General features: G+C 44.3%; 1 protein-coding gene across 1 annotated transcript; it reads right to left on the bottom strand.

The window, feature by feature from the left end:
* Positions 1-1,021: 1,021 nt before the first annotated feature.
* LOC136493974 (uncharacterized) lies at positions 1,022-8,456 on the bottom strand. Its single transcript, XM_066490105.1, has 16 exons — positions 8,087-8,456; positions 6,914-6,975; positions 6,781-6,848; positions 6,477-6,598; positions 5,829-5,934; positions 5,647-5,698; positions 5,447-5,564; positions 5,335-5,365; positions 5,140-5,163; positions 4,928-5,052; positions 3,630-3,711; positions 3,337-3,459; positions 3,189-3,242; positions 3,040-3,109; positions 2,579-2,612; positions 1,022-2,118 (listed from the first exon to the last, which is right to left on the bottom strand). Exons 1-16 carry the CDS (start codon positions 8,319-8,321, stop codon positions 1,763-1,765), a joined length of 1,662 nt encoding a protein of 553 aa, XP_066346202.1. The 5' UTR covers positions 8,322-8,456; the 3' UTR covers positions 1,022-1,762.
* Between the last annotated feature and the right edge of the window lie 5,519 nt (positions 8,457-13,975).

The following is a 13,975-nucleotide window of genomic DNA, read 5'->3' as shown; positions in this document are numbered from 1 at the left end:
AACCTGAACGCCTGAACTTGACAGCAGCAGCAGCAGAGCAACGCAGCAGCGACCGTCGGCCAGCAGTGCGGTACGGGCGTGCGGCGATGCCCACGGACGGAGTAGGCGTACCATCGGATGGAGATTAGAGAAACTGAAACGACACGGCGACGCCCACGGGCGGAACTAGACGCACGCAGAGCCTTTTCGCATTCTACATGGGCTTCATGCAATCATGCGGATGGACCGATGGAGCATACAGCCCAATGAACAGGCCCAAGCACAGTCCAAAACTCCAAGTGAAAATAACGCTTCGAGCCTGACCTTCGTCTTCCTCTGTCCGTGCGTGTGCGTGTGCGTGCTCTTCGGTCGCCGAGGGAGTGGGGTGGGTGGTGTTCTCGCCGGCGGGGAGGTCTGGCGGCCGCCAGTCCTCGCCAGATTGGTGGATCCGCCCCTGCTAGTACCAGAGCCTCGATCCTGGTGTTCCATTCATACTAAAGCTCAGTTCGGCCAAATCCTCACCCTTCTGAGTGAGAGTACCAAGGCGATCTTCGAACTAAAGGATTTCATGCGGGACATGAGGGCGTCGAAGGAGGAGTTCGGCTCCTGGAAGCGTTGCGTCGATGGCAAGGTCTCCAATCTCGAGCATGTGGTGTTGCATCTCGGCCATCAAGTTGAACAACTCGTCGCCGAGTTCCCTAAGCGTCGTGTTCCTACGAGTTCTGACGGCCTCAAGCACCCTGAGCCAGATTCGGATGGACCAATAACGATTCCAGTAAACCGCCATACCGGCCACCCTCTCTGAAAACAGGAGCCATACCGGCACCCTTTCTTGGGTCGGAGGGAATAATGGAGTATAAACCAACATGCTGCGTCAGTCTCACGAACAAAATCACCAATCAAGATAACTAGCCTACCTCAGGGACACCGAATAAAGAGACGATTTGGAGGACGAATATGCATGTATTGGGAAAAATGATCAGAACAAAACAAACATTGATCAACGGTTAACATTTCAGTCAAGGTCAGTCTTTTGACAAGTTGGCATTCACAGCACACATGGATGCATTCACTGTTGCATGACGAGGCAGGCAACCAAAAAAAAATTCCAAGTGGCCCTGGTCCGTCTATATTTTCATTTGGACTATTCTTTTGTCAAGTGTTTTTTTAGGAACGGAGGGTGGTGTGCGGCGACTGTGCGAGTAGCTGTTGTAGTCGGCCCAAAGCCTTGGCTGAGGATGTGCAAATCACTCCGCCGACCGAAAACAATTTTCGTATCTCGTGGGCCTAGCTCGCGCCGACCGAAACAGCTTGAGGTCGGTGGCCTTGCCAACTTGACTCACTGGACCACGCCAGGCAACCCCATCCAACCCCAGGCCACCAAAAATAGACGCCTGGGATTGGCTGCCAGGGCAGATAGCTTCCGAGGGTCCAACCCAAACAGGCATAGTTGCATACAGCAGTCAGTGTCCTCATCAAGGGCCATGTGATTGAACAGGAGAAATCACTCCATCAAGGGTTCATTAATAGCCTAAAACCGAAGAGAATATCATCAATGAGGAACACAGATGTACAGGTTAGGCATTTCTAGACTTACAATGAGATGGCACACTCCACTCGGAAACAAGGGGAAAAAACTAATGTCTTTGAATAGCCACAATAGGTGAGAAATGGGCAGGGCAATAGGCATTGCTACCAAAATGAATCCTCAATGGTTGGATCACATCAGGTGTTAGAGATCACTTGAACTGATTTCAACACCACATTACTGTAGAACAGACGATCACTTGCGTGGTCCTCCTCTTTTTCCTCCTCTCTTTCCACCACGGCTGCCTGAGGTTCCGGCTTTCTGAGCAGGACTCTCAGTTTTCTTAGGGCGGCCTCTGCCCCTTCCAGATGGCTTTGCCTCAGGAGTTGCCTTTTTGGCTCCCCTGCCTCTCCCTCTAGAGGGTTTGCGGCCACGCCTACCCTTTGGCTCTTCTATATCACCATTTTCATCATCTCCACTTTCATCATCATCATCATCCTCATCCTCTTCAGATTCAGATTCAGAAACATCCTTAGTTTTCTTGCGCTTGTTGGCACGTGAATTGGTGCTGGCAGACGCCTTCTTGGTTACTTGCACCTCCACCTTCTCTACTGCAGTGGTGAATTCAAAACCATCAATAAGATATGAGAATCAGCAAAATGTAAAGTCAATTATAGTTGTGAAGCAAATTTGAATGGCAAGCCAACTCAATTTTGGTTGTCAACTCAAAAGAAGTATAACATAAACCAACGTATTTTCATTGTTTTCTACAAATGATGGTTCAAATCCCTAGTGTTTATTCTGCAGAACGCACAACACAGTTCAACAAAAGTAAATAACCAGCAAGACTGCATGTTCATTTTTGTAGTAATTTAGGATCATGGGGCCTCATGATGAATGGGTTGACCCAGCCCAGCACAAATGTACTCAGAATACATGCAGGGTGAATGTTCAGCTAAGGCCTAATAAAGTGATTTCATTTGCATGCAGGAAAAAGCATGGAAGATTTAAGTGTCTGCTTCCAGAATCAAATCGTGCCATTCCGAAACAAAAACATAAGGGAATACAAACCTTCAGCTGAGGTATCGCCATCATAAATTTCCAGCTGAGCAACAAAAGAAAAATGTATTAAAATATGATGATTAAAACATGTCCACCAAACAACGAAAGAATGAAAAGGCTAACAGCACATTGATATTTCAAGGCAATAAAACAGGTGGTAGATGTTAAACATGTAAATATAAATCCAAGTCAATGAGAGAACGTTTGGATAAGTTCTTTGTTCAATTGCGACCTAGTTATATCCCCTTAATCCCTTATTTATCATTCCATCAGTTGCCTTTGTCTGCATGTATCACTAAACATTATTATTCAATTGCAGAGCAGAAAATAAATCTACAAGATTAGATTTATCCAATGGAAGACCCGTTCCTTTTGCTTATCTCATATGATATAAAGCATTCGACTGAATGTTTAACCTAATATTAATTAATTAATCGAAGCATCCATGCACCAAAGTGTCATTAAATTACCTGATCAAGTCGATCACCAACATTTGCTCTGTCCACAACAATCAGAGACAGTCCAAATCCACAGCCGACACTGGAGTGTTCTCAAGTTAATAGACCAACCTTAAAAGGGATGGAATGCAAACAGACATGTATTGGTTTAATGTAATTACCTTGTAACATGCATGCCCTCAAGAATGTCAACCTTTTTGGGATTTGCTGATGATCTATATTACAAATATATGGTACAGCAATGGCCAGTGAGACAGTCTATTAAGTACTGTATAATGAACATATTCTAATATTTTTATATATACATACTTCTGACCGTTAGGCCCATAACCAAGCTCTCCATTCTGGGCAAGACCCCAGCTTATGCATGAATCATCAGCACCAACAACATGGTGCATGTTACCAGAAGCCATGCAGCGAATATTCCAACCACTGAAGTAAATAAATTGACAGTATAAGCAGAAAACCAAGCATAATAATGCTACATCATGAAGTTAACTATGACAAATAACTAAAAAAACAAAAGCATATTACAAGAACAATAACAATAAAGTATGGTAGATTATGGTATTCTGCATTATTGTGACAAGTGTGTGGGGAACCTTAAATCCATCACAGGTTTCGGGTACATCCAATCATCGCCTGTATTCTTCATCTTTCCCCACATATACAACTGTCCACCACCTAGAAATCAAACCGACCAGAAATTAATACAATGATGTCAATTATGGGTTTTGCAATACAATCAGGAGGTTCTTAGCAGCTCAAAACTATAATAATTCTTTTCAGTCAATGAATTGCAGCAGTATGTGAAATAAAAATTATTTAATTATAGACCAGGTTACTTCAAGGGTAATGCCAGATGCCTCATGGTGAAATTGACGCCTAAAAACCAGACCAAAGCAAAAACATCGTAACTGAACAAACAAATATATATGCCTCATTGCCTTGCATAGTTCAAAGGGCTATTCACCCTATGTAGTGATAAAGCATAAAGTCATTTGACTAGTATTTTGTCACCAGATTCAATAGGTTGGCAATAAATAGCTTAGCTGGCAAACAATCTGATAAGAATTCACTTCTAAAGAAATACAAGAGGGTTAACTTGCAGCTGCTGTAATGTGTATGTTTTGAAGCTGCTTAAGAAGAGCAAGCATAAAACAATGGTAAGATACTTTTTAGTAAGGCTCTATCTCCCTATTTTCTCAATTAGTTTTTTTTATTTAATACAACATCAATAACAACAAAGCTTTTTAGTCTAAAGCAGGTTCAGGTAGATTAGAGCTGAAGCCCAACATGAGACAGCACCAAAAAGGGAAAGGAAAGAAAAACCAGCTACATATATACATACATTTGGGAATCTAAAGACTATTTGCCATCCAGGTACGTGGATAGCTGGCTAAAACGCCTTTTTTTTGTTATCTAGAAAGCAACAGCATCTAAATGGGCTGCAACACGGTTTAGAAGCAGCAGAGCAAACAAAACCTAACTCTTCAACCACATCTAGATCTCTTCGTCTGTAGCATCCAGTGTCAATTATCAAAGTAACTGTACAAGAAGAGGCTTACAGGTAATATGCAAAAAAAATGCTTGCATGCTTTGCCTTAATGAAGTAATGTGACGTCTAATGTGGGAGCAGCAGCATCAAGATGAGCACTTACATGAATGTTGGGTAAAAATTCGGGTTTAAGCAAATGCATGCACGGTCTAAAGTACAGGGAAGATACCAACAGATGATACAAGGAAAATGTTAAGTTTACTAGCACTTATCCTTTATGATAGTTCATCCATGCAAACAAGCAAGATACCACAGAAACCTATTACCCCCAGTCTAAATAGCATAAGCTTAAATTAAATGACTATAAGAATGGTCTGTGCACCAGAGATAGTTGTAACATACCAGCAGTGCATGCAGAACTCGCAGAACCAGCTGAGACAATAGCATTAGGAGGCAGAACATTATGCTTCTGGAAGACTTCTACAATGCGAGGTTGCCATTCATCCTTCTGTTCTCTATGCCCCAACCTAAGTAACAAGCAAGTCATTATATGAACCTCCTTGGGTTTGGATTATCACATGGTTACAGTTGGATGCATGCCAATAATATCATACCTTCCATATCCACCAAAACCCCAGCTGTCAAAAAAAAAACACCAGTAAGGGAAAATAGAAGACATTAAATCTGAAAAAAAAAAACAAGTCCTGCACATATGCGGTCTTCATACAGCAAACATAGAGCGCACTCACACCTATTATTAACTATTAGTTTTGAAATTGTGTAAAACAAATGGTGAATTAAACACATACGTGTAAACAAAGCCACTGGAATCAACTGCAACTGCAACATACAAGTAAAGAAACAGGGTTGACATCAGTGTTAATCATGATGGTTAAAAAGAAGGTAGGGATGAAGAAAAACCTGTATGGTTAGTTCCACATGCAACTTTGACAACAGTTTTCCCAGAAAACGCAGCTATTGCTCTTGGGCGGGGCTGGGGATCATAGGTCAGCTTGACAGACGATTCTTTAGCATTGTACTGAAATAGCATAAATCAAATCATATTGAATTGATAGAAAATAAGAGAAAAGCCAGCATGTGTTTTAAGAGTAGCAACCAACCTCATTATCAGTTCCATGCCCAAGTTGACCATATTGGGGAAGGCCTGCTGTACTGAATAGCAAAGAAGAATAAAATACTGCATCAAAAAAACTGACAAGCAACACCCACTAACACAGCCAAAGAAGATATTAATCAAAAGAGGTTGAAGATTTCTAGTTTTTAATCTCCAGCAAAGACATACAGTATAGAAGAGCCTTCCACAGATGACAACCAGATGGTAAAATCAGCCCCACAGACAGCGTTGGTTGCTTCCGCAACAATACAGGGCACTGGCGATGACTCAATCTCTGCATCAATTGAAGAACCACGGTAAAATAGCAACATGTAAGATCAAAGAGGGGGGAAAATGTCCACAAGATTCTCAAGACTAATTATCAATCCTGGACAATGATAATACCATTATGCTGAAGAATATAACAAAGTTAAGTTTATCAATTGTCCCACAGATCCTGTTTGTGCTTTTGCTTGCCCCTTCTCTGTTTAACTGTAATCTGTACACTTTATTTTAATCTATCTGCAGTAGGAGCCCCTGGCTCCTCCTGATTCCTCAAAAAAAAACAGACCCTGGGGGCAAAAGGAATGTATGAAATGCCATTTCCAACAAGTACTCAAAGATAACTTCAAGTTCACATGAGATGCTACATCGAAGTACTAATGGTTTCATCAAGCAGAATAGGAAAAAAAGAAATTTGAATAAAATATCTACATGTTTGTAGAGTGTATCATGATTGTTTAAACTTGAAAAACATAACGATATGTTAGCAACAAAATGGTGTGTGTTGGCACCTCTGTGACTATTCACAGGCAATAAGAAGTGAAAGATACCAACCATTCCTTAAGGAACCCGTCCCTAACTGTCCATGCTTGTTATGGCCGAAAGAGAAGGATTTCCCATCATCAGTTACAACCACTGTATGGTTTCTTCCAACACTTGCTTTGATGATTTTGTATCTGGAGGATTAACAAGTGTCTGTTAATATCTTTGAACACATAAAGAATGTTTAACGGCTTCATAACACTCATATTAGTCATACTACCTAATTAGCTCACGAGTTTACCAATGCTATAGACAGTTATTAACAATAAAGCTGCAGGTAAAGAGCTTGCTGTTGTAGGCAAATAGACTATCTTACTTTGATAGTTGAGAAACAACAGTCGGCAGGTTACGCAAAAGAGTATCCCCATGTCCTAGCTGTCCCTTCTGCTAGAAGGTATTAGTGTTAAGCAATAAATAGAACAAGTGCAACTGACTATTCAGATTTATACCTCATTGCGACCCCATGTATAACATTTGCCTTCAGCATCTAAAGCAACACAGTGGCAAGCAGCTGGGAAAAATGTTAAAACAAGTCACTAGCAAAGACTGAAAAGTATATTGAACAACTGTTGAGTTGAAATTCGGATAACTGAAACCAAATATACAACATGGTAAAGCATATAACCTTCAATATACGATTAAGATAGTACCTCAATTTATTCACCAATCAAATTAAGCAAGAGGTGACTTTTAGACAAAGGAACAGTAAATTGGTGGGCTTCCATCTCAAGCAATCTCCATACCACGCCGTTACAATTACAACCCCCAGCCCCCTCACTCACATGCCGCAATAAGTGAGGACTTTGTCCGAGTGTGCAAGCCATATCAGCCTCTCACGTCGGCACGTCACTGCCGAGCTCTCATCTGCATGCCGCCAACGAGCACTCCTGACCTCCTGCCGCCTCTGCTCCACCCTTCCACGTGCACAGAGGGAGAATAGTAAAGAGTGGCAGGTTGGCTGCAGAGGAGGCAAAACGACAAGAGGTAACGGCACTGGGCTCCAACATTTAGGGCTCCCATCACTTCCCTTCGTTTCTTTTTGTCCAAGTCGACCGACACATTTGTATTTGTTCACTCACCCCTCCCCCTCACCCCGCAGGCGCCTTTTTTGGGGGACCAAGTAACCCAGCCCAGCTCAGTCCATTTGTATCTATTTAACGCCACCGCTCCACAAAAAACATGCAGCTATTTCGATTACAGCTTTTGATGAAATTACATGATAAAAGGTAGAGGTAAGTGAGAAGTTTCAATACTGTAGTCCCTCTGCATATTTTTTCAAACTAATCTTCTCAACATTGGTGCGACTAACAGACTAAGGCTGTACTGGAAAGTTATACCAATAATGGTACCGCAGTAACCTATTTTGCCCCCATTTTCTGTACAGACTTAAATTCAGACAGGCCAACATTTCAGCGCGAACTCATCGAATGACCCAATCCCTGAACGAATCTAAACTCCAGAGAAGGACCACAGACCAACTCGACCTGCTTTCGTGTGATTGCATCTATGATCATAAACTAATCTAAACATTTATAAGCGTCAACTAGTTCCAGCACCTCCCGTCCCGCCAAAAAATTGGCGCGCACATCATCTCAAACGCAGGCAAGGACGACGGGACTCACTGCATCCAGGGGCGACGAAGCGGATATCAACGCCCACGAGCGGCCGCAACCGCGTCGGCGACACCAGGTTGCCCTGCGCCCCGCCCACCACCTTCCTGCCCATGGCGTCGAAGCTCGTCCCGCCGCAGTACAGCAGCTCCCAGCCGGAGCCGGCGCCCTTCGCCTCCGTCTTCTCGTCGCCCTCGGCGGCGGCCGCGGCCGCGGCGTCCTTCTCGGGCTCGGCGCTGGCCGACATTATCGCCGGCGGCGGCGGTGGCGGCGACGGCGCAGGATTTCGATCGGGAACCCTAGATTTGGTAAGAGGAAGCGGGGAGAGGAAGCAAAGCGAGGGATTTGAAACAAGCGACACTCCAGATTGAACTTTTTTCGCGAGCAGGTGGGCGCAGCGTGGATATATAGTACTGCACTGGGTTCGGCTAGTGGAGCCGGCTATTAAAAGTGGACCCGAGAGATATTTCAACGGTGCCAATCTACCAGAATGACTTGTGGGGCTGTCCTAGTAGGTGGCCCAGTTGTCAACGATTGGTTCTGTTCTCCTGCGGGCTACCGCTACCGTTAATTCTTTCACATGGCCATGAGCCATGGTGGTACTACTTTTTTGCCTTTCTCGGGGTCTATCCCAGTTTGTTTCCTTGTGTAGACCGGCTATGGATCACATCTTCTCGAGAGCCGGCTGCCTGGTCAGCCTGTTTGTTCGGTTTGTTTTTTAACCAGTATTTTTTATCATAATATTTTTGTATGAATAATATTTTTCAGTATGGATAGTAAATAATTCAATCAATTTTTAGGGTGTGAATGGTTGTTTTGGTGATGGGGAGCTGGGCTGATGAGATATATGCTCAAATCATGCACCATGTTGTGTTTGGTTGTCTTTGTTGTTGATTCGGTATAAAACGAGGTTATGTTTGGTTGTATGCATGCATCAAAGTTTTGAAATTGGGATTTTGAAGTTAGGTTGGGATGGGAATAGTTTGACTTAGATTTGACCTAGCGACTACATGCTATATATATTGTAGAAAAAAATTAAAAAGTTCGTATTTTTTTTTGGGTTACAGAAAAATCCGGAATGTTACGGGGACTCCGAGTCTCCGTCTCATGGGTCACGTTGATGAGTCGAGAGGACGGGATATTGCTATGCAGCGACAGGTGCCAAGCCGCGCAACATTCAATATCATCGCAGTGACACGGTAAAACGGGGCCTCAGTCCTCAGAAGGTGATTGATGCATGTCCGCGTGATAGGCACGCCCTGTTTAAGAAAAAAGAACCTCTCCAAATATATAGCATGAATAATGAAAATGATAGGCTAAATTCGTACATATTCCCCATGGTTTCTCTTAGCAACAAGTTTCCAGCATCTTGAGGCTGTGTTTGTTTGGCAAGGAATGGTGACCAAGAACTATTCCTACCAGAAATGTTTTTTTTTAATTACACAGTACAACGCAGACGTCCACAACATACACGTACATTCATCCCTATGAACACACGTACGTAAAACTCTACCTCTATGAGCACCTTTGATGGACTAAGCCGACAGATCTTGAAAATCACGAAGTCACCACATGTGCCTCGCTGTCGATGGAGATCTCGCCTACCACTGAATGCATAGCGCCATTAAATTCTAGAATAATGCTAGTGTAATTTGTATAGCCAATGCAATCCTTACCAAGAACTATTCCTGGGCTGGAATGGCCATAAACGAATGAGCCCTAAAGAGACATCAAGCCCTGATATGACGCATTGTTCATGCAAAATCAAGAGTTAATTTACTTAAATACTCATGCCTTGTTTAGTTCCTTCCGCAAAAGTTTACACCATATTTTGTAGGTGGAAAATTTTTTAAAAACCTGGGAACGGTAACATCTCCAAAAGATTGGTGGAAGGTGCTCGATCTGGCTAACTTAAGGACTGAGTAGGTTGCAGCCATAAATCACGGGTTATTTCCGTGCACACCACATGCTTACATGGGTGCGGTCCGTTGCCCAAATTAGTTCAGGAGGGTGGGGGTTACTCCGTGCTACCTCAACGACACGATCCCAGCTTATATAGTGGCGTCTATATATCTTCGCTCTGGCTGGTGGGCAAGACTGGTGTTAGTCGGCCTAGTTTGCGGTGGCAGTGTTCATCGTTTGACGGTGATACGTCGACGATGTTCATGTGGGGGAAAATTTGTACATGTAGCCGCGGTCTCGGATATGACCACGTACATGTGTGCAGGGTTCAGCTCACTAGCTTCTTTTGTGCTTTGCTTTTCTCCCCCTGCAGCTAAGGTACGGCTTCAGGCCGATTAGACGAGGGGCGTGCGGTGGTTGCCTCATCGACTAGACTGAGAGACTGAGGGTGTTGTGAGGGATGATGAGTGATGACTTGTGATGATGATGAGTGGATGCGAGAATGAGATTGTGGTTTGGGACTAGAGAAGATTTATTATTACTTTTGATGCTACTTTTGCATGCGCTAAGGATGCAAACCACAATCAAACTATTAGGATCGCCAGATCCCTTTATTTTATACTTTCCACTAAAGCTCATCGGTGCTGATCATGGCCTGCACACATCTGGCAGTGTGCAGATTTCTTGACTTACAGTGATGTTAAGATTGGTAGTTGATTTCGTTCTATACTCAAGGATGCCTTTGGATGGGAGATCGCCAAGATTCGCTTCCACGACAAAATAACGGTGTTTTGTTTGTTGTTAGTTGTAACCAAAATATTGTAATATATTTATTTGTGCACTCTGATGTTGTATGACTCTATAATCATCTGTAATATGGACGCCCGTGATAACTGAGGTATACTGGGATTATCACAGAGGGGCAAAAGGATCAGGATTTCTATTTTGGAAATCTCGGTCTGCTACAAGCCCCCCCCCCCCCCCCCCACTCTCGTTGCCGTTGGACCCGCGCATCTACACGCGGCACTATCGTATTTGAGCATAAAATTTTGGCTTGCCTAACAAACTCCATTTTCATTTTTATTACCATTATGTAGCTACCTAAAACAACTCATTTTATCGTTTAACCATGAATAAAATTTTACCTCGAACTGCTTCTTCAAACTATTTTAATCGGTCCATATTATCATATTTTTTCAAAAACGTGCTTAGCACGTGTTTCATAAAAAAAAAAGCGAGGTCCAGTTTACCACGATTTGTAACTCATATATGCTACTCCGTGTATTATTTTTATATGTGGCATTTATAAATATCATAACAATACTGGTCAATTTGTAGTTTAGAATCTGCATGGTTGATAGCAAAACTTTATGGCATCAAATCTCAGATATGTCACTATTTCTTATATGCATGTTTAGTACATCTAAACATACGAGTCTATGAAAGAACTTCTATTATGCAATTTTTGATAATCCAAACGCTAACAATTTATACCAATGTCTAACTCCAACAAACATAGGCCCTGGCCCTGTTTGGAAAAGCTAATAATTAACTTCTTTGGATCTAAATGGATTAAGCTAATATCAAGCTAATTGTTAGCTAATACCTAGCTAAAACTATCTCACTAGTTGGATAAAATCAGCTAATAGTTAGCTAGCTAATGTCATCTGTTTTTAGAAGCTAGCTAATATTAGTTATGAGCTATTAACTAGCTAACTATTACCTCCCATGTTTCTCTTATAACAGCATCTTCAAGAGATTAGCCAAATCATTTTTGTAAAGCTAAATATAGTTAGTATTAGGGAAAAAATCTTCTCCAAGAAACTAAGTAAATGACTTTCCAAGTAGCCATGTATTCCATACCTTTCGCTCTCTATTGTTAGATAGCCTCTATCACACGCCATCCATCCTGTTCCCGTGTGCTACATTTACTATCATTAAGCCGGCGAGCTTTGGCCGCCAACCAGGGTGGCCACGTCGCCCGAAACTCCCCTGTCCGTCCGATTCTTCCGATCGATGGCCCGTGTTGGCTCCCGTCGCTCGCTACAGGCCCGCGCCCGCCCGCTACGAAGCCCTCGGCGGCTCTCACCGGCCCCGACGCCCTCCTCCTCCCCGCTCTCTCTCGCTCTCTCTCTCCCTCCCTCGCTCCCCGCTCGCACGCGGCTCAGGCGATGGCACGGGATGGCCTCGGCGGTGGCCCGCCCTTCGTACGGCGGTGGTCTCCCTCCTCCTTCTCCTCCTCCTCCTCCTCCACCACCACCACCGCCACCACGCCACTTCCTCCTCACGATGCAACGCGGCGGCTCGCGTGGCCTAGGGTTTCGCCCCTCTGTCGCCGGTCGTCTCCACGGCCGCGTCGCCAGCCAGCGGACGCCCTGACGCGTCGGAGGCCTCTGGCGGTGGAGGAACCTCCGTGCTGGCCGTGCATGACGACGAGAAGGTCACGTCAGCAACCTTGGCGGTGGATCTGGAGCGGCCCCTCGCGGGGCCCCTCCCGGCGGCCGATCTGAGGCTAGACCACGGCGTCGACCTCGCGCAGCCAAAGGAGGCGGTGGATCTGCACCGAGCAGCCAGATCCAACATGAGCCCTCCCCGTCTCCACCGCTCGCTTGCTGCGATCGGTCCACGCCGGTGGCGCCAATCCTCCTCCTCCCTCCTCCTTTGCCCTCCCTCCCCTTACTCTCCCTCTCTCCCCTTCCCTCCCGAGGCGGCGGTGAGCACGAGGGAACGCCCCCCTGGCCGCCGTGTCGACGTGGGTGGGGCCCGGTCGCATCCTTCCTCTCCCCCATCCTCCGCACGGCCTCCTCAATGGCTCCTCCAGTCGGGGAGCGTGAGCTCCTTTGCTCGGCGAAACCCTAAGTACGGCCCAAACCCTAAACTGCAGTGTGCGCTCTCTCCCCTCCTCCCTCCCCTTCCCTAAACTCCCTCTCCTCTATGTGACTCTCGGTGTAAGCTACTAGAACTACAATTCAGATTTTCTTGTATAGCAAATGAGACCTCATATTTATTTGCGCGACTTTTTTTGCCCTCAAGTCCTACAAGAAAACCACAGCATACCCACCAAAGTTGTACAAAGCATGAACCTTCTTGTCAAACATAAAAAGAAAAGAGCAATCTATATACGTGTCAGAATCAAACAATAATTCGATTAGTTCACTGATATGCATATTCTTTGTTTTATGCCTTTCAGGTCATATAAATAATCAGTACAATACCTGCTTCTGGATGTTGGTGAAGTCTGCAAAAAGTGAACAAGAGCTTCAGCTAGCTTTGAAGGTAGTACAAATTTTCTTGAGTTGGTGACCTTTCTATCACAATGGTATAAATGTTTTAGTTCAAGTTTTGTTTTTCTACGGAACATTTGCAAAGGACAAGAATGAGCTGCTTGCTCAACAATTCCAATAAACTATGATGATGAACCGGCTATGTTCCGCAAAGGATGTAGTGTTTACCGAGAAAGGTGATGCTGCAAATGTTATCAGTCATGCAAGACAACATCTTTCTTATAATGTATTACGTATAGCTGTAGGTAGAAACAATTGTGAAGATTGATGACTATGGGGAACCCATAAAAAAGACCAAGATTGCAAGTTGTAGCTGCGCATGTTGATATCATAGGGCCTGAGTTTTGGGAAAACCATCAACACATGCTTCGAGAAGGTCGGTGTCGGTGTTTCGCACAAGCACCGGCAAGTAAATTTATAGTGATGCGCATTAGGGCCCGGATGGTGCGCTAAAGGACACAAGATTTATACTGGTTCGGGCCGAATGTCCCTACGTCCAATCTGTTGCTGCTCGTGTTATTAGCACCAAAAAATGGTTCGTAGTAAGGGGGTACAAATGGTCGAGAGAGGGACTGGTCCTAAAGTCTCTGATGGAAGGGTCGAAAGGATGCCAAGAGCTTGGTAGCAGCTTACTGTGTGTGATGTTATGTTGTGTTGTCAAGAGTCGGTCCCTTTGTTGGAGGAAGCACATCCCCTTTTATAGATGAAGGGGATA

The sequence above is a fragment of the Miscanthus floridulus genome, chromosome 11, assembly GCF_019320115.1.
Source record: "Miscanthus floridulus cultivar M001 chromosome 11, ASM1932011v1, whole genome shotgun sequence".
NCBI classification, from domain to species: domain Eukaryota; kingdom Viridiplantae; phylum Streptophyta; class Magnoliopsida; order Poales; family Poaceae; genus Miscanthus; species Miscanthus floridulus.
Note: the sequence above shows the minus strand (reverse complement) of the source record. Positions and strands in the feature narration are given on the sequence as shown.